Raw genomic sequence first — 20,096 nt, 5'->3', positions numbered from 1 at the left:
TCTTTTACGGTGTGGCTTGATTGGCCAGTGGCGCAGCTGAAGGAGGCGGGATCCAGAGCATCTTTCCTTTGATTGGCTAGGGGAGGGCCGACTCTTGGAGCTGCGCAGGGCGCCGCCATGTTGGATTGGAGAGGCCAATAAGCGAGGACTCCGGCGCCACTGGAGGCGGGACGTCCGGGGCGTGGCTTAGGAAGCAGCTCCGGGTCAGACCTGGCGCCCTGGGCCGGACGAGAGAGGCTGGGTCGCTGCGGGGTATTTGTGATAACGGTGCAGAGAACTGTGGCCGGCGGTGATTCCGCGGGAGCCGTGCCTGCTCGGTGCTAAACCTTTACCCAGAAGCCCTGTGTGGAGGATTATTCTCGCTTTCCTGATGGGGAAACTGAGGCACGGACTAGTTTAGGAACTTTGCGCAAGCGTTAGAGCTGCAAAGTGCGGCCGCCTGAGTCTCACCTCGATGTGTGTGACTCGTGATCCCTGTCCCTCAACAGCCACCAAACTGTTTCCTCCCAGTGGATCGATTGTGTGGCAGAGGGACCCCGGAGGCTGCAGGCACGGAGAAGGCCCATGGGGCCGCCTGTGTGTGGGTGGTGGGCGGAGTAGTGGGAGGTGGTCTTGCAAGGCTTCTTGGATGATGTGATGGCCAAGCTGACTTCGAGGAGGAATAGGACAGGCCAAGGGCAGGCATGCCCAGCGTGTGTGCAGAGGTCCCCTTGAGAAGGACGACAGGCCAGGTGTGGGGACACAGGGCTGTGGAGGAGCCCCCCAAGGACTCGTGGGTCCTGACTTGCGGGCCACAGGGAGCCACTGAAGGGTTCAGGCTGAGGGGTGGCATGGTCCAGTAGCTTTGGGAAGGTCAGTGGTGTACTGAGGTCAGGCCTGTGGGGAAAGGGGAGGTGACAGATGGCCCTGGGCATGGTGACCAGTGTGTGGATTGGCAAGTTCTGCAGCATTATAGGACCATCAGGACTTCCTCAAAGATGGGACTTGGGAGGTGAGAACGGGGTGTTGAGCCGGGGGCCCCAGGGGTTTAGTTTGGTGGCTGAGTGGATGAGGGACCATTCCATGGCATCAGGGCCCAGGAGGATGAGCAGGACAGGGAAGAGGGTGAGTCTGGTGTGGGACATGGTGAGGGGAAGGCACCCAGGGCCAGCCACTGGGGGGACAGGAATGTGCCCAGAACTCCTGAGAGGCCTGAGAGGGGACAGGCTGACCCCACCCAAAGGAGGAGACAGGATGCCTGGAGCTTGGGATCGACAGCTCATTTATTATTGAACTCCAAAATTGAACCCTCCCAGTGATCTCTGGAGGTGCTGCTTGTTATCACCTCCCCTGTACAGATAAGGAAACAAGCTCCGGGAGGGCAGGGAGTTCTGCCCAGGGCCGAGGCCGCTGCAGGCCCACGGTGTGACCTGGACCAGATGCCAGGGCCCCTTCTGCAACCTCCACGGGAAGGGGGGGGTGGCTTAGAGGTGTCCACATCTCCTGGCCTCTCCCAGGACTCGGGTGGCTAGTGTGGGGGCGGGGGAGTGGGTTACCGTGTTGTTTCCCATGCTCCCCTGCCTTGGCCTGTCCTAGTTGGGGGGCAGCTGAGGGAGGAGGAGGCTGAGGGCTCACAGAGAGAAGGCCCAGCGGGGAGGAGGGCAGGCACTGGTCTGGGCTGTGGTCTTTTCCTCCTTGGAGGCACGTCTGCACTGGCCGCAGGTGGCAGGGGCAGCAGACTCACAGGTGTGAGCCAGGCTCAGAGCAGGGTGCAGCTGCAGCTGCGGGCCTCCATGGCCGCCAGCAGCATCCTCAGGTTTCGAGGCGAGTAGGGCGGGTAGCGGAGGGAGTAGATCTTCTCTAGCCCGGGCCGGCGCAGCAGGCAGGCACGGTGGTGGGAGAAGGTGTCGAAGGAGAACTTGCCGTGGTAGCTGCCCATCCCACTGGCACCTGTACGGTGGCATGGGACACGGCAGTCAGCCCCGCGGCGGCCAGCTGGGAGCATGTCGGACACGCCTGGGCTCTGCCAGTCACACACAGTAGGACCTCAGTTTCCCCATCTGTAAAATGGGCTAATCACGAGGCAATGTAGGTAAAGGGCTTAGCTCTGAGCCTGGCACCAGCAACAACTCAGTAAATGTCGGAGACACCAGGTGCTGGGGCAAGATAGGTCAAGAGTGTGGATTCTCGGGGCGCCTGGGTGGCTCAGTTGGTTAAGCAATGCCTTCGGCTCAGGTCATGATCCTGGAGTCCCTGGATCGAGTCCCGCATCGGGCTCCCTGCTCGGCAGGGAGTCTGCTTCTCCCTCTGACCCTCCCCCCTCTCATGTGCTCTCTCTCATTCTCTCTCTCTCTCAAATAAATAAATAAAATCTTTAAAAAAAAAAAAAAAAAAGAGTGTGGATTCTGGAATGACTGCTCAGAATTGAATCCCAGCCCTGAATTAAATCTGTCACCTTGGGCAGTTGACTTCGCCTTGGTCTTCTCTGTGACCTCGGATGACAATGGCACCCACCTCCTAGAGCTGTGGGCTTTGGGTGGGTGTTCAGACCCATGGACACAGTAAGTGCTGTGTAGAGTCCAAAGTGTCTAGGTAGGGAGGCCGTCGAGCACCAGGCTTCGGCACTGCAAGTCCAGGGGACCCACAATGGGCGGAGTTGGGGGTAATGAAGGAGGGCTTCCTGGAGGGAGTGAGGCCTGAGGGATCTAGAGCTGACCAGAGGAAGAGGGTGGGTGGGGGCAAGAGGGACCCAGGCTTGGGGACAACTCAGCCTTGGAGGTGGGTGACCTATGGCGCACAGGGACCTGGCCGGGCCCATTGTGGCTGGGGCAGCAGGGAGGGAGGCAGGGAGAGGAGGTGGGAGCAGGACGCCATGGCCAGACCAGGAAGGGCCAGGCCCCAGGAAGCTGTGAGTCAGGGCCTTGCTCAATCCTGTGGGGAGTAGCAGGATGGGATCTGCCCCCGGACAGACAGCCGCACTTCCCTGGAGTAGAGGGGCCGGGATGGAGACGGGCAGTCAGGTGGGCTAGGTTGGGGCTCCAGGACAGGGGCCAGCAGTGGGACCCAGTCCCGGGGGCCGACATAGCCTCCACGTCTGCTCTCAGCTTGCCATGTACCCCTGTGGCATCGGCTGTCCCCAGGGAGCATCCAGACCCACCCAGACGATTTGCCAGGCCCTGCTGGACCCTGGCTCGGTGCCTAGTGTGGACAGGCGCCAGTCTGGCTCTCCCATGCCGCTAAGGAGGCGACAGGATCAGAGAGGGGCCTGGCTACCCCAGATCACACAGCCATTGGGCTCACTGGGACCAGCCCCGAGGTTTCCTGCCTCGGAGGCCAGGACTTGGCAGCAGTCATGGGGGCTGCTGGGGCCGGGGGTCTCCACTCCCCCGGCTTCCCCCGGGCTGGGAACAGCCCCTGTCTCCCGGGGGGGGGGGGGTGACACACCAAGTGCTGGACTGAGGGGACACAGGAAGGGTTTAAGGGGCAGTTCGTAGCCTCCCCGTGGAGTAAAGGGAGCACGTGAGGCCGCCCCGTGTGAGCTGGTGGGCAGACTCGAAGCCGTGCCTTTGGTGAGAAAATCGGTGATGGCCCAGGGACCGGGACGACAGTGGTGCCAAGAACCCCAAATGGTGTCCCCGTGGGTCCACCTCCATATGTACATGCAGGGACAGGTCTGGAAGGTTTCTGCAGGATGGAGGTGTTGGGGTGCCCTCAGTCCAGGAACAGCAAGAGAAGGCGGGGCTCTGCGGGCACCTACCCACTCCTCCGAAAGGCAGGCTGGCGAGGGTCATGTGCATGAAACCGTCGTTCCCGCAGAAGCCCCCGCTGCTGGTCTGGGCCAGTACTCGCTTGACCACCTGGGGGCGGGGAGGGGAGCCGCTGTGAGGCCTTGTGGCCAGGCAGCAGGAGGCCAACCAGCCGCCCCCGCAGGGCCCTGGGAAGTCTGGCCACCCTGGGAGCTGCAGGGCTGGTGTCGCAGGTGGGGGGTGTGGTCGCGGAGCAGCCTGGCACCGAGCCCCCAAGTCGGGACGTGTTTCCTGAGCAGCTGCTCGAGTGTGGCCCGTGCAGGGTGCTGGGGACACAGACGCAGGGCCAAGAGGGAGGCAGGAAGCCCAGCGGTCGCCTGGGGGCCTGGAGAGTTCAGGGTGAAATGCCAGGTAGTCAGGGAAGCGTCCCAGGGGAGCGATGTGATGCGCCCGCTGCCTCTCAGGGGAAAGGGGGCCCCCCAGGCAGAGTGAAGGGCAGGTGCAGAGACCCAGGTGTGCAGCACAGGGAGGACCTTTAGATCGGGTGATGCAGCCGGATTTGCATTTTAGAAACATGAATGTGGCCCTTGCTTGACTTAAAGACCTTTTCTCTTTAACCTCTAGGTTTATTGGAAGAATGAGAGGGGGAAAAGATTAGTAAACACTCTATATCATTGCCAGAAAACTCGGCTATATTTAGCTATGACATGTGATCCTGAACTAACGGCTTGTCTGCATGGTGGGAAGAGGGAACTGCCCCGTGAGTGGGCTCAGAAATCACGGGGAGGCCAGCAATAACAGCGACAGAAGAGGGAGCAGGAGGGTCGCAGTGTTTCTCGGGGGCAGCCGTGGGTCGTAGGTGTGGCTTTGTGTCCCCCCGGGCCAGTCAGTGCTGGGCATTCAGGAAAGCTTGGAAGTCACGATGTCAGATGGCTCCCTTCCGAAAAACCCGGGTTGCAAAGTTTCTACAGTTAGTATTATCCAGATAGAGCAAGGCTCCTTGGAGGAATGGCTGACTCTAGGGCTGAGCAAGGGCAACACGGGATGAGCCCCGAAGCATCTCGTGGACCCTGAAAGGAAGTGGTTGGAAAACAAAAGGCGGGGGGGTTGCTGAGGGACACAGCAGCTCCCAATGCACAAAGAGGGACAAGCTGAGAAGAACACAAGGTGGTGTTGCATTGTAAGCCGGAGAATAAAGCAGATGCGTACCAGTCCATGCTGATAGAAGTGATTCAGGAGCCAAATCTTTCTTACAGATTCTGGGGGACGTAAGTAGGTGTCCCCCTTCAGCAGGTGGCGCTCAATCACACTCCTTCCACGGAGCCACTTGCTCCCAAAGAAGAGGAAGGTCTCGTGGTGGAGACACCTGGCAGACAGGACCTTGGCCTCACCAGTGATGTGTGGCTCTCAACCCCTGATAGGAGGGCAGAGGCCAGCCCTCGCATCCGTGGTGTTCTTTCATGAGACAAATAGCAGAGCACTGAGGTTGGGGACATGCTGCAAGGGACCTGGTAAGCACCTCCCAAGCTGAGAGGTAGTCACGGACCGGAGGAGCCATGACAACTAAATGCAATGTGGTGCCCTATCTGGGCTCTTGGGGCTGAAAGAAAAGCGTGAAATCCAAGTCAAATTTGGAGTGTCGTTAGCGGTAATGGACCAACCACCATCTCTTAGTTTTGACGAACATAAGGGCCCTTAAATGGGGGAAACTGGTAGCGGGTTATATTGGGACTCCCTGGACTATCTTTGTCTTCTGTAAAGCTAAAATTATTCCAAAATAAAAAGTTTATTAAAAACATACTGCCCAGGCGCCTGGGTGGCTCAGTCAGTTAAGCATCTGCCTTCGGCTCAGGTCATGATCTCAGGGTCCTGGGATCAAGTCCTACATCGAGTCCTGCATGGCGCTCCCTGCTCAGCGGGGAGTCTGCTTCTCCCTCTCCCTCTGCCCCTACCCCTTGCTCATGCTCTCTCTCTCTTCAAATAAATAAATAAAATCTTTTAAGAAAACCACACTGTCCAATCTGCGAGGGATCTCATAACAGCTGGGTGAGAGAGGAGGGTATGTCCTGAGCTGTGGACGCCTGCCCTGTGCCCTTGAGGCTCCCGGGATGCCCCCAGGGGCTGAGCAGGCCAGGGGGCTGGGGTTCAGTGTCCCTGCATGTTCTGGTCCTTCGCTCTCCCCTAGTCATTCCACTCCATTCTGTGTGTGCCTTCTATGAGCCAGGCACCGGAAGGGGACACGTGACCACCAGCCAATGATGAGGAAGACAGAGGGGGGCGCTTATGGAGCAGGGACACTGAACCCTGGAGAAGACCCTGGGGGGAGCTGCCCACTAATGGCCTAAGAGACTGTGGCTTAGGTTGGAGGAGAGGAGGCCCGGCTGCCCCAGGGAGAAATGACAGTGACAGACCCAAGAGTGCCACCATCCAGAATTCCTGTGACTGTTCCAGAAAAGCAGGACCCCAAACCCTCCCTCCAGGGCTCTTCATCCATTCCAGTCCTGGACCCACCTCCCCTTCTGCTGTGACCACCCAACCATCCACTACTGGCCCCTGCCCCCACCTGGGTCCAGCCCCCACTCAGCTCTGCCTGAGTCCCCCCTCCCCACCTGATTGCTGTTGGAGAAGGCATACAGGGCCAGGGGCTTCTCCCGGCGGTTGATGAAGTCGATGGCCTCGTCCAGGCTCCTCACGTTCACGATGGGCAGGATGGGGCCGAAGATCTCCTCCTGCATCACCGGCTCGGTCTCCCGCACGTCCACCAGCACCGTGGGGGCTGCGGGCACAGGGGACGGCTCAGCCCTGGGGCCGGGCGGGGGAGGGGGGGCACGGGCAGGGCTCAGGGGCCTCCTGGGGAAGACAGCGTCCCCGCAGCCCCCGGGAAGGCCGGGGAGGGGTTCTCCAGCCCCGGGGGGGCCGGCCCAGGTGGAGCGGAGCTCAGGGAGGCGGGGGCCCAGGCTGGCCTCGGTGGTCCAGCTCCGGGAGCCTCGGGGCGGGGCGGGGCGACGAGGTGTCGGGGGCGGGGCGACGAGGTGTCGGGGGCGGGGCCCAGGCCCGCGGCCCAGGCGGGACCCGCGTCCTGGAAGGGCCTTGGCAGGGTGGCCACGGCGGCGGCAGGGCGGACTCACCGATGTAGCGGTCGCTCTCGTCGCTCTGGCCGCCGATGACCACGCGGCCACAGCCCAGCAGGCCCCGGAGCCGCCGGAAGTGCTTCTCGCTGATGATGCGGCCCAGGCTCGGGGAGCTCTGGGGGTCCTCGCCGTAGAAGCGGGTGATGGCCCTCTGCAGGGCGGGCAGCAGCCGCTCCTGCGTGTCCGGGCTGCACAGGACGTAGTCGGGGGCCACGCAGGTCTGGCCGCTGTTGAAGTAGCGGAACCAGGCCACGCGGTTGGCCACGGTCTGGGGGTCGCAGTCGTCGTCCACGTAGCAGGGGTTCTTGCCCCCCAGCTCCAGCGTGACTGGTGTCAGGTGCTTGGCGGCGGCAGCCATGACGATCCTGCCCACTCGGGGGCTCCCTGGTCGTGGAAAGAAACCAGGGTGACCCTCAGTCCCCTCAGCCAGGTGGGATGGCCTCAGCCTGGGGGCTGGTACCCCTCTAGTGGGGTTCACTCCCTGGCCTGTCCTCCCTGGAGAGGTGGTGGAATTGGAGGGTGCCAGCCCCCCTGGCCCTCCCCTGCCAGTCTCTGCACCAGGACCTTGCTCACGGCCTCAGCCAGACCAGCCCCAACAATGCAGGGTCTATGTAGGGGTCTGTACCCTGCAGCAAGCCAGGCCCTTGGCTCCCTCTCCTGACCTGCTGTGTTAGAAATCCAGGAACCCCTCGCCCTGCTTCTGATCCCAGGCTCCCCCTACCAGTGACTCTTGCTGGCATGTCACTCTGCACCCCTCCCCACCTCTCCAGTCTTCTCTAGAATTGGCAGAGACTGCTCTGGTCCAAGGCCAGAGTCCAGCTCCAGGGACTGCCATTTAGGTCTCTCTCTCTGACCTAACCTGGCAGCCCCGCCACCCTCCCCACCCACCCTTCCCTCTGCTCCTGACCCTTGGCTCAAGTGGCCACCTACTGGTCTCCATCTCTCCTCTGGGTTGATCTCCAGGGTCTCACAGTACCCCCCCACCCCCCTCCCCGACCTAAAGTCCCCTGACCTCAAGATGTTCCTGCCCATGCCTGGCCCAGGGTCCCTTGTTGCCATTTCTACTGGGATGGCCCTCTCTGGCCACCACTGCCTGGGAGCCTGATGTCCCTGCTTTCACCTCCTCCAGCTTCCCTGCCTTCCCCCCGGCCCACCCCGCTCCAGGCCCACCCACGTTCCATCACCTGTCCACTCCTCCCTCAGGTCCTCCTGTCTTTCAGAAACATCTTGTCTGTGAGGCCCCCCTTGTCTGTTGAATTCTGCTGTGCTTCCCTACCTGAGTCCCTTCCAAGGGCCCCATCATTCCCGTGCTATTTTTCACTCTCTGTCCCCTGTCCCCCCGTTATAATGTGAGCTCCTCTGGGGTGGGAGGCTTTGTCTCCTTAGCCCTCGCTTTATCCAAGGCTTGGACAGTGTCTGGACAGGCCACGTTCTCTCAGAAAACAGTGAGCGAGTGAGTGGATGCTTCCCCAGGCCACAGGCTGTGACAAAGGCTTCCACGAGTTCACATGTCCTCAAGACAGACCTGTGACCGTCATCAGATAAGGACAGGTCTGGAGAGTCAGGAGCTTGTCGCAGCGTCTGCGCAGGCTGCCCAGGTTCCTGGCCCCAGTCATGGGGGGTCAAGACCCAAAGCCCAAGGAGCTGCCGGGTGGGATGGTGGAAGGTGGGCTGCCCCTCCCCATGTCTCCTCCTGCTCCTCCAGCCACTAGGAATCTGTGGGACCAGCTGAGGACTCTGCCCCCTGCTTCCATAGCAGGCTGCCTGTCAGCCAAGCTGAGGGCCCATGGGCCCTGTCCTGAGCTTGTGGCAGGGTCTCGGGGGGAAAAAGGCAGGGACAGCACTCCCCTTGCTCTGATGTGGACAAGGTGCGCAAGGCACGAGGCCAGGGAGCAGGAAGGCTCAGAAGCTGCTGTCTGCCCTGTCTGCTTTCTCTCTCCTCCAGAACCTCAACCAGGTAACACGGCTCCCTGCCTCCCCGGCTCTTTCACCCTTATAGAGACTCCCTCCTGAAGCCAGGTGGTGTCTGGGCCTCATGGGCACGAGCCAGGGAGATAGCAGATGACCTCGGAGAAAACTTCTAAGGGCCTGGGACGAAAATCCAGCCTTCCCCCATCCTGGTCCCTGGGGTGACCCCAGCTGGGTGCCGTGGCTCTTTGTTACCTTGGCCTCCAAGCCCTCATCTGTCCAGCCCTCCACAAGGGCCCTGGGTCAGTCGGGTCATGTCTAAGGTCCTGAGGCCAGTGGGTGGTGTATAAGGTCCCGGGGGCACCTGGCACAAGGGGAGCTCGGCACGGGCAGATGCTGGGATCCATGAGATTGTGACCAGTGGCGGGGCCTCCGGAGGGTCCTAGGGGTCAGGGTTGCTCCCCAGCCTGCTCTAGGAGCATCGAGCAAGCTTGTCCTGGAGCCGGTCTGCTTCCTTCCTGGCTGTCTGTGTGCCTGGGTCCCTGTGGCCTCTCTCAGGGTTGGGGACAAGACCCCTGAGGGGGTGGCTGGGCTCCACCAGCCCCCATGCTGAGCCCCCCAAGCCCCGCCCGCAGTGGGCACCCTGGCCTCACCCGTGAAGAAGATGTAGTCAAACTTGTGCTCCAGCAGCTGCCCGGTCTCCTGGGGCCCTCCCAGCACCACGGCAAAGCAGCTCTGCAAGACGGGGTGGCAGACGGTTCCCTCTGGGACCCCAGCCTGGGGAGCGCAGGGGGCTGCCGCGTGGGTCCGCCCCCCAGTTGCCTGGCCTGACCCACAGTTTCCGGGGCTCTAGATGAACCAGATGGGAGCAAGGTGGGAGCAGGGAGCTGCCCAGTGTCCCAAAAGGCATGAGGTTAGAGCCTGGCTGGGGCTGGCGGGGAGAGGAGGCCAGGGCAGGGTGGTCAGCGCTGACCAGAAGACAGATGGGAGTCCCCGGGGACACACTCCTCAGAGCACAGCTGTGATCACTGCCCCTCTGTTTCACTCAGAGGGGAAGAGTCTGAGGGGGCAGCGACCCTGCCATGGCCGCACAATCCAGACGAGGCAGGATGGAGGTTGGAACTTGGGTCCTGCCCAAGGGGGCCTGCCTGGTCCTGCTGAGCCCAAGGGGGCCTGCCTAGTCCTGCTGAGCCCAAGTGTAGCTGCTCAGCCCACTCCGTGCCCTGCTCACCTGGTCCAGGTATCGGGGCAGCACCTCAGCCAGGATCTTCTCGGTGCTCCTGCTGAACTCCGACGGCTTCAGCACCACGCAGTTCCCTGCAGGGCAGGGCAGGGCAGGGGGAGCGCTGCGAGAGGGGTGGCCCCTCCCATCTCTATTCAGTCCTTACACCTGCAGGGCGGGTGCCTGGCCCACTCTGCTCTCAGGTGAAGAATCTGACAGGACCAAGGCCCCACTGCCCAGGGATGGTGGGCCAGGCAGGAACCAGCTTTTCTTAGTCACTCGTCGCCAGCTCCCCACTCCCTGGCTCTGTGGGCCACCATGAGGCCTGAGGACGGGGACAGCGGGCAGAGGGAAGGTGGAAACTGCTCTCACCTGCAGCGAGGGCGCCCACCAGGGGCACCAAGGTCAAGTTCACGGGGTAGTTCCAGGGGGCAATGATGAGCACCAGGCCGAAGGGCTCCTTCCGGATGAAGGCTGAGTCCAGCTGCGTGGCCTGGGCCCCGGGGCCACCGTGGTGGTGAGTGGTGGGGCCTTGAGACTCCCAGCCCCTCCGCGCCACCCTCCAGCTGGCGAGGCTGCCCGCGTGCCCTCACCCCCCGGGCCAGCTCACCAGATTCTTGGGCACTTTCTCATCCTTCATCCAGGCCCTCAGATTCCTGAGGGCCAAGTCAATCTCGTTCTGGCTGATTCTGATCTCAGACACCTCCGCCTCGAAGGCTGACTGCAGGGGAGAGACAGGGGCAGGGTTCGGGCTGGGGGACCGCGGTCGGCAGGTGGCCTCTCACTTGCTCCTTCATTCATTCACTCCGGGTTCAGTGAGTGCTTCCAGCGCTCAGGAGCCCTTCCTGTGCCGGGAACGCAGCAGTGACCGAGAGCGCGGAGAGCCTGCCCCGCAGAGCTGACATCGTAGGGGGACAGCCGCCGTGATGCTGAGCACATGGACGTGACCAGAGCAACGGAAGTGAAACGGGGAGGGGGAGAGAGACTGCTGGAGTGTGTGCGTGTGTGTGTGTGTGTGCGTGTGCGCGTGCGCGTGGGTGTGTGTCGGGGGGCTGCGCACGAGCACGCGCATGTGAGTGCAGGGGCATGCATCAGTGCGTGAGTGTGCGTCTCTGTGTGCGTGTGTGTGTGTTTGCTTTGCTTTCTACAAGATTATCAGTGCTGGCCTCTGGGATAAGGTGACATCTGAGCAGTGAGGATCGGGAGGGAGGGAGCCGACGGATACCTGGAGGCAGAATATTCCAGACAAAGGGCATAGTGTGTGCAATGGCTCTGAGGTGGGCAAAGGCTTGCTGTGTTCCTGGTTAGCAAGGAGCAGAGCGGGTAAGGTGACGGCACCAGGCGGCAGGGGTGAGGACTGTCGAGGAGAGCACCCTGGTTTCATAAATGGGAAAACAGATGATTCCAGAAACGGCTGACAAGGAAGCCTGGGCCTCACCTGGCTACAGTCCCGGGGCATCATGGTTAAGAGCAGGTTTGGAGACACCGAGAAAGGGAGCAGGCATCCCCAGGAAGCCAAGCCCTCAAGATAAGTCCTTGTAGCCCTACTTTGCTGTCCCCAAGGGATGACCCTGGATGCCATGAGGCATGAGTCTCAAAGTCTATGACTGTTCTGGGGACAGGGCGGACACTTGGCGGGGTGCCTGTGAGTCTGGAGGGTCCCAAGGAAGCTACTGAGGGCCCCTGACTCTGCTGGCCCCGGGGTCTCCATCAGCCCACTGGAAGGGTGGGACCTCACCGGTTGGAAAGGAGCCACGGGCCTGGCCCTGAGGGGGCTGGTGGAACACAGGGGGTGGGCCTGGACACTGTGGCCTTAGTGGCAAGTGCAGAGGACATTTTGTCCTGAGAAGAACCCCCTGGACAGCTGTTCTGGGGCAGGAGTAGTCAAGCATGAGGCCCTTCGGCTGAGGGGGCGGGAGGCTGCCCGCAAGCAAATGCATTGCCATGGCTGCTGCGGGAATTGGGAGGAGCCGAGGCCTCAGGCCTGCGGGTTTGGAGAGAGGCCAATGACGCCCACCTTTCTGAGTGAAACTGAACTCACCCATGGCCTACAAGGCAATACATGGTGTGATCTGCCTCCCTGGACCTCATCTTTTCTACATCTCGGCGTCTCTCACTCCCCTCCAGGTATGCTGGCCTCTTTGCTGCTCCTCAAGCACAAGGGCCTCCTGCCTCAGGGCCTTTGCACATGCTGTGCCCACCGCCATTTCCTCCAGTGTTCTCCCTCCTGCAGGTCTCTGCTCAAATGCCATCTCCTCGGAGAAACTGCCCCTGACTCCCACCTATACAACAGCGCCCTGCCCCAGCTCCTCCCTCTCGCCCCTTTCACACTGGGAATGTCTCTCCATGGCACTTGAAACCATCCAACATGCTATACAATTAGTTCTTTATTGTTTTGTGCCTCTCTCCAGAAGGCCAGCTCCTGGGCACAGGGGCTTTGTTTTACTTTCTGTTGTATCCCCAGAGCCTAGAACGGGAGACCCGGCACATGGTAGGTGCTCAGTAAAACGTTGCTGAGTGGATGAGAAATGCGTGGATGGACGTGCGCAGAGGAGGTGAAGAGGCGGTCAGGGCACAGGGAAGGGGGTGGGGTTTGCCGGGCGCTTAGTCCCCCCTCCAGGAGGAAGCTGCAGCCCCCATCCCGCATGCCCCGCCCCCCCGCCTCCCCAGCCCCCTCAGCCCCGCCCTCCACCCGCCCCGCAGGCCCCAGCCCCGCCCCCCGCCTCCCCAGCCCCGCCCCCCGCCTCCCCAGCCCCGCCCCTCCAGCCCCCTCAGCCCCGCCCACCTTGCGCAGGTCCTGCACCAGCGCCTCCTGCAGAAGCTGCTTGTTGTCCCGCAGGAAGCGGCCCAGGCCCTTGAGCTGCGCCGCCCGGAACTCAGCGGGCCTCGTCCGCCCTGAGCCGAAGGCCTCCCGCAGCCGCCGCAGGGTGTCCGCGAAGGGGTCCATCCTGCGGGGAGGGGGCAGCGTGGGCCGGGGCTCCCCACCTTCATGGGCGTTCTCCCCGCGCCCCTGGCTGTGCCGCTGTGGGCTCACGGACACTTCTACAGGGACCCGCGTGTAACCCCAGAGGGCGGGGCTGCACCCCGTGCACACACGTACACACACACACTCAGTCCCTTCCCCTTGGCCAGTGGGCAGGAGAGCCCTGGAGTCTGAGGTGGGTGCAGGACAGTGCGGGGGGCTTGGGAGCAGCTACTCCGCAAGCAGCCGCGGGACCTCTCTTCTCCCTGCCACACAGACATTAGCCCCGAGCCACGCCCCCATCCCACTCTGGCGCCCCTCCTGGAGATGGGGCAGTCCTCATCCTTGCCAGGCCTGCGCGGAATAACCAGGAAGAGATGATAAGTAGAGGACAGTCCACTAACAGCCACCGTGGCCACCGCTGTGGGACAATCCAGGCACAGAATACAGTGTCTCCTGCCCGTCTCCCGGGGGCACTGCCTGGGGAGGCCCGGCTGGCCCGTGGCGGCTCAGGGGGCCGGGTGACCTGGGCAGTGGCCTCCGCGGCCTATGCCCCGTCAGTGGCCCCAGCGTTGGAAGAGCAGGGAACAGTGGGGGGCGGGGGCTGAGGGGGCAGTGATGCTTCCATGCTGTCAGCAGCCAGGGCAGGAGATCTGGGTGCGGCCCCCACATTCCCCCGGGGCCCCCGCCTGTTTACTTGAAGCTCATCAGAGGAGCAGGGTGACGTACTCGCTTCTTGGCCTGGTGCCAAGGACCCGTGGGGACCCTTTCCTCCTGCCCTCTCAGGCTGCCTTTCCTTCAGGTCTCGGCTTGGTGAACGCCTCCTCTAGGCAGCCCGCCCTGATTATTCCCTCTCACGGGGAGTGGGTTTCATCCTCTCTCCCACTGGCCCCTCTTTGCCTAACTACCTGAGTTAGGTCTTAGTGCCTTGATCTCCTTATCTGGCAGGGGGGTAACAATAGTGCCCACCAGCTGACAAGCCGTTTTTCAAAGATGAGACCATGCTGTCCAGTTCTGAGCGCAGGGCTGGGCATCAGCACGGCCAAGGCTGCCCGTCGTTAAGTGGCTACCCCACAGCCCTCAGAATTCTGGAGTGATCCATGGCCCTGAGAGCTGAGCCTGCTCCAGCCAATCGGATGACCCGGCCCGAAGGGCACTCTGTGCTGGCTGGAGCTCTGGGCATGATGGGGGGCCAGGCTGACCCCACAGGCCTCCTGCTCTGGTCAGGAGAAACAGAGCAGTTGCCTGGGGGCACAAGGCAGGCCCCGTGGGCCCCAGAGAGGGTGCCAGTGTAGCAGAAAGGGGACATTCTCAGAGCCCCTCTGGGCCCCAGCCTTGCCCCAGACCCCACCCTCCTTCTTGGTGGAAGGGGCGCTGGTCAGTGCCGAGGCCCAGGAGCCAAGAGCCCTACCGGCCTCCAGAGCTGCCATCTGGGCTTGTCCCCAGGCTCGGCCTCCTACTGGCCTTATGACCTCAGGCAGGTCACTCATCTCTCTGCCTCAATTTCCTTATCTGTAGAGTGAGGATAATAATAGCACTTGCCATCGTCCCGACAAGTAAATGACATAAGGCCCCCTAAAGTGTTGGCCACTGCGCACATGATACGGGGCTCGAGAAAGGTCAGCTGCGGTTGTGATCACTAAGTACCTAACAAGTGTTTCTTCCTCCCCACCCGCCGCCACTCCTTGTTCTGTCTCCCGGGCACCTCCGGACCCCTGCTGATGGATGTGGAGGGCAAAGCGCACCCACCTCACCTGCCCCCGCAGGGTTCTTTGCCTTTTCATAAGAAATGTCTGCAGAGGGACGCCTGGGTGGCTCAGTCGTTAAGCGTCTGCCTTCAGCTCAGGTCATGATCCCAGGGTCCTGGGATCAAGCCCTGCATCGGGCTCCCTGCTCAGTGGGGAGCCTGCTTCTCCCTCTCCCACTCCCCCTGCTTGTGTTCTCTCTCTCGCTGTGTCTCTCTCTGTCAAATAAATAAAAAAATCTTAAAAAAAAAAAAGAAATGTCTGCAGAACCCACAAAAATGTAAGGTACGTAACTGGAATGGCACACCTCTGGGCGAGGGAGGGGTGGGGAACTCTGTGGGGGTGCAGGCCCGGATAGAACATTCCAGCAGCCTCGCCTAGCAACACTGAGGCCAACTCACCCCATATTGCCCCCCCCAGGTTGGTCACTCTGGACTGAGGGACCAAGGGGTGCCTGTGACGGGATCGGAAGCTGGGCACTGCCCAGGTGTGTCCAGGAGCCCAGGCCACCTCCTGCCTGGGGTCTGGAGGGGGGGTGGCTGGGCCTGTGACCTCACAAAGGATACACAGATGAGGGGCTTCCTGGATGGGCCTGCGCCGGGGTCTTTGAGCCCACCTCCACCCCCCAACCCCGCACCCCGGGGGTACATGTGATACTGTGGAAGCTCGTAAGGATGTTGAGTGACATTTCTTGTGCCTGCATGACTCATTTGACCACCACAACAGCCTGCCTAGGGCACCGTCTTGTCCCCTGCAAGGAGAGGGACACCTCGGCACGGAGAGGGCAAGGAGGTGGCCCAAGACCACCCAGCTTCTCTACACTGGAAACCCGGATGCAGAGGAATCCGGAGGAACAGAGGGCTGCCCACCTCCACTCTTCATGCCCCTACGTGGCAGCCTGACCCTTTGGGAGAGGGGACCCCTTGGGGGCTGGCCTGAACTGCAGATGCAGGGCCCGTGGGCAGGGCCGTGGGGCTGGACTCGGGCAGTGCCCTCGAGGGTGAGAAGACACACTGGTTGTACCCCGCTCTCTGCCTCTGTCTCCTCACTGTTCCCATCAGTCCCCACTCTGCTTCCCCTTGTGGCCTCCTCGGGCTGAGTGCTGAGAGGTCCCAGGGACTGGCGGGCCCAGGGGTCCCCTGCCCGCTAAGGGGGCCCCAGCTTCAACTACCTGCTGCGCTGCATCTATTCCTGACCTTCGGCTCTTGGGTGAGGTGGGTGGGGTGGGAGTTGCTAAGTCAGTTGATGATGACAAGGGACAGGCCTGTTTCCCTTGGTTTGGAGGCCAGGGGAGGACATGCCACATCCCCTCAAGGCCCTGGGCCTGGGAACTCCTCTAATCATCATGAGCAGGTGACCGCATGTGCCCCCCTGGGTCCCTGACATGGCATAGTGCGGGTGTCGCGCGGCGCCCCTGGGGGTGGCTGAGGCCCACACAGGTCGCACGGCGTCAGGGAGGGGGTGAGCAAGCTGGGCACGCAGGTCTGCTGGGAATCTACTGCCCCCACCCCAGCCCTGCACGGTGGCCAGGCCTGCTGATGAGCTCTCCATGGCGCAGGATCCCCCCCCTTCTCCCCACCCAGCCTCCGCACACTCTGTCATTCTCTCTGTCTCGGCTTCCTGAGCTGTCCTGGACGCCTCCTAAGGGAACCCCCCCTTTTTTTTTAAGTAGGCTCCATACCCAGTGTGGAGCCCAATGTGGGGTTTGAACTCACAACCCTGAGATAAGAACTTGAGCTGAGATCAAGAGTTGGATGCTCAACCGACTGAGCCACCCAGGTGCCTCCCTAAGAGCACCCCTTCGGTATGGTGTCAGGGCCCAGTGATCTGGGGTCGAGTCCCAGCAGCCCTGTTTGTGGGCTGGGAGTCCTTGGGCAGGTTGCTCGGCTCCTCTCTGGCTTGCCTTCCCCAGCCGTGAAATGGGGATGGTACCTGAAGCTGCCCCATGGCGCTGCTGGGAGAATTCAGGCGTGCAGTGTTCTGTGCAGGGCCGAGCCCTCTGAGTGCTCTGACGAGCATTATTCAGACAGACTGTGAAGGACAGCTGTGCCAAGGGGGCTCCAGGGAGGAGACCCTGGGGTAGAGCCCGAGGAGACCTTGGCCCAGTGCGGGCACCAGGGAGGCAAGGACATCAACCGGAGACCCATGTGGGGGCAGGGATATGGAGCTGGCCAGGGTGACAGAGATAAACATGGTGCTCTGAGGGTCTGGGGGACCTCAATCAGGCTGCCAGAGGTGGAGGCCACAGGGCCACCTTGATGACCCCACAGGTCCTAATACCCCAGAGTCTCCAATCTGATCTCTCCCTGGAGCCTGAACCTGGCTTTTCATGGGCTCTCCAGAAGCTCTGGCAGAGTCCCCTCCCTACAATGGGGGCTGGGGGAACTGGGGATCAACCCTTGGCCTGTGGGCTGAGCCAACGCCAGCCCCACCCCACAGAGAGCTCCCCTGAAGCCGGCCCAGTCCCTCTGATGATCAGTCCCTCCTCCAGGCAGGGCAGAGTCTGGCTAGTCCCTCCTTCCCGGGCCCCGGCAGAGCCTGCTCCCAAGAATGGGATGTCCCAGAGTCACTGGGTACCCCGGCCCCAGCACCCGGCTCGCCTAGCAGTGCCCAGAAACTGTGTGTTGCCAGATGGATGCTTGCCCCGCACCCCTCCCAGGGACGGGGGTGCATTTCTCCTGGGGCAGCCAGGCCCAGAGCTGGGGTCCCCAGCTCCGGAAAAGATGTGCTGTAGCCTCAGTGAGAGGAAAGTGTTGGCCCAGCTCAGACAAAATGAGGGTGGCTGTCGGCCACCAGACTCAGGAGCCCCCTGAGCCTCTCCTCAGCCCCTCCTTCTCCAGCTCTTAGGTCTAGGCAGAGGGAAGTTCCTTCCTCCTTCCCCTTTCTCCCCAGGCAGGCAGAGGAGCTCGGGGAAGACAAAGCCAGCCTGTGTGTGTGGCCGCCAGGGGCCAGGCCTGCAAGCCTGGTGTCCCCGAGCAAGCCCACCAGCCTGGTCCCAGGCCCTGATGGCCAGCTGCTCTACCCCTGCCTCCCTGGGACAGCATACCTGAGGCCCCGCCAAGCTGCCCTTCCTCCTGGCCGTCCCTGCTCTGCCCCGCTGTCCTGTCGTCAGCAGTGGTTATGAAATGTCTGAGGCTGGGCGGGCCCCTGGGGCGGGGCTGCCCTGGCCTCATGCCAGACCTTGGCTCTGGGCCGGCTGGAAGCTGCAGACAGAGACTTATTACCTCTCTTAAGGGCCTCTCCCACACCACAGAGAAGGAGCCAGGGCCCAGAGAAGGCCAGCACGAGTCCAAGGCCACACAGCAGGACTTCAGGGAGCTCTGAGCTGAGGGGTCCAGACCAAGGTCTCACCAGACCCAGGCCCAGCTGGAGGAGGAGGAGAGCCTGGGGCTGTGGCCCTGGGAATTATGGTGTGGGGTGGGGTCTGGTAGCCTGGAATAGCAGGGAAAGCCCTGCCCCCAGCCCCCAGCCCCCGCCCCCCGCCCCCATGAGCCTCGGTTTTCCGGGTGCAAAATGAAGAGATCAAATCCAAAGATGGCTGGACGCCCACTGACCCCTCTGTTCCCTAGCTCTCCCCGCGTCTGTGTCCATCCATGTCACCTCATCCAGCACCCCTTCTCAGGACAGGTCACCCTGCAACCTGACATTTCACAATGAGAAAACAGAGCCCCGGAGAGGGGACCGGACTTGACCACACAGGGCATGAACGGCAGGGCTGGGACCACACTGGAAGCTTGTCACTCTGGAGCGGAGGGGCCGTGTCCATCCCCAGAGGCCCCCTCCCACCACCTGGGGTAGCGCTCCACCCTCTGCCCTCTAGGTTGCTGTCACGTAAGTGTCACTATGGTGGTTCCTGTGGTCTTCCTCCTCTGGTGCCTGAGCTGTGCCAAGGGGGCCCGTCCTCTGTCTCAGCGCGGCCCCCACCCCAGGCACACCTGTCGGAGCCAGCACAAAGGGGGATGGTTCCCGAGCAGCTGCTGGTGTCAGGCAGGTGATTAGGTTACAGGTGTGGGGCCGGGAGCATCCTTTGTGCCATCGCCCCGTGCCTGCCACCCTGGGCCCGCCACTGCCCCTCTGTCTTGGTGCTCTGGGTGCCTGCCTGGTATCCTGGCCCGGGGCCTCTGGGCCAACCCGGCACCTGGGAGATGCTTCTCACCGCCCTGGCCCTCCCCGCTCCCCCTGCCTACCTGGGGGGCAGGAGAGGTCTCCTGGCCCACAGCTGCTCTGGTTGCCCTGGAGGCTTCAGCCAGCTGGGACAGGGGGAAGGGGCTGCAGAGGCCCCCGTCCTCTGCGTGGGATAGAGCCCCCAGCCGCTGCCTGTCACGTGGCTCAGCATGTGACAGCCCTGCCCTGCTGTCTGGAGCTGAGCCAGGCAAAGGCAGTGGCAGAGCCGGCACCAGGCGGGGCTGGGCTGGGGCTGAGCCTGACAGCCCTTACTCAGGAACCAGGCCCAGAGAGGGGCAGCCACTGGTCTAAGGCTACACAGCAAATCGGGGGCCCAGCTGGGGAGGCACTGGTGGGTGAGATGGGTGTTGCAGGATCCTGAAGGGACCCCTCCTGGCCAAGGATCGCCTTGCAGGGACCGCCAGTGAACTTGTCATGAGCTCGGGAACAGCCCGGGACATCTCCAAAGAGGCCTGGCCTCCTGGCACAGGGGTCCTAACCTGGCCTGGCAGTGAAGCTCCCCCGGTTTGAAGGGGCATTGCCCCTTGGGGAGGAATAGGTACCCTCCCTTCTCTCTGGTTTGGAGGCCTCTATTGATCCTCGAAGGTCCAGGGGCTCCGTGCGTTCTGGACGTTATGTCCCTGTTGTGAGAGCCCAAGATAAATGGGGAGAGGTCTGTGTGGGGTCCCACCAGGACACGCCCTTAGAGCCAGCTCTGATGGGTGACAAGCTCTGCCAAGGACCCAGGTCGGCCAGGTGGGCTTGCACACTGGGGGAGCACAGAGGTTGGAAGAAGGGACACAGAGGCCTCGCTCCCCCACATTTGCCTCAGCCCTGCATGCTGGCAAGTCCTCTGGGTTTTAGTTTGGAGGCTGGGATGAAATGACCTTCATTATGGTCACCTTCGGCCTCCTTCTCCAGGGTAGAGAGGTGGGGGAGGGTGGGCTGGTCTTGGGTCATGGCATCAGGCAGACTCATTAATTCACTCATTCGTTCACTTCCTCCCTCCCTCAGCTCCCTCAGACACCTAGTGAGCCTGGCTCACGGGGCCTCAGACCTGCCCAGGCGCATCTCACCGCCTTGCCTGCTGACAGAGACTCAAAGCAGGCTCCCCTGCCCACCTGCTAAGCGGCCTTGAGCAGGTCGTCGCCCCTCTCGCGGTCTTCTTCGCTTCCCCCCTTGTGGAGCAGGGCTGACTCTGCCTGCCTCACAGGCTGCCACAAAGGAGAAATAGGAGTG

At 62.2% G+C, this 20,096-nt stretch overlaps 1 protein-coding gene across 3 annotated transcripts; it reads right to left on the bottom strand.

Annotated features, from left to right (window-relative positions):
- Window positions 1-617: 617 nt before the first annotated feature.
- On the bottom strand, window positions 618-19,007 carry ALDH3B1 (aldehyde dehydrogenase 3 family member B1). 3 transcript variants are annotated; one of them, XM_032414058.1, is made up of 10 exons: window positions 18,881-19,007; window positions 12,772-12,934; window positions 10,597-10,707; window positions 10,359-10,479; window positions 9,996-10,081; window positions 9,418-9,499; window positions 6,854-7,240; window positions 6,335-6,501; window positions 3,737-3,836; window positions 618-1,929 (listed from the first exon to the last, which is right to left on the bottom strand). In XM_032414058.1, exons 2-10 carry the CDS (start codon window positions 12,931-12,933, stop codon window positions 1,739-1,741), a joined length of 1,407 nt encoding a protein of 468 aa, XP_032269949.1. In that variant the 5' UTR covers window position 12,934; window positions 18,881-19,007; the 3' UTR covers window positions 618-1,738. The 3 variants fall into 3 exon arrangements, with proteins under 3 accessions (XP_032269949.1, XP_032269948.1, XP_032269950.1); XM_032414057.1 differs by lacking the exon at window positions 18,881-19,007 and adding an exon at window positions 17,740-17,824; XM_032414059.1 differs by lacking the exons at window positions 618-1,929; window positions 3,737-3,836; window positions 18,881-19,007 and adding exons at window positions 4,381-4,795; window positions 17,740-17,824.
- Between the last annotated feature and the right edge of the window lie 1,089 nt (window positions 19,008-20,096).

The sequence above is a fragment of the Phoca vitulina genome, unplaced genomic scaffold (genome assembly GCF_004348235.1).
Source record: "Phoca vitulina isolate PV1807 unplaced genomic scaffold, GSC_HSeal_1.0 scaffold16, whole genome shotgun sequence".
NCBI lineage: Eukaryota > Metazoa > Chordata > Mammalia > Carnivora > Phocidae > Phoca > Phoca vitulina.
This window is presented reverse-complemented; position numbering and strand designations above follow the sequence as displayed.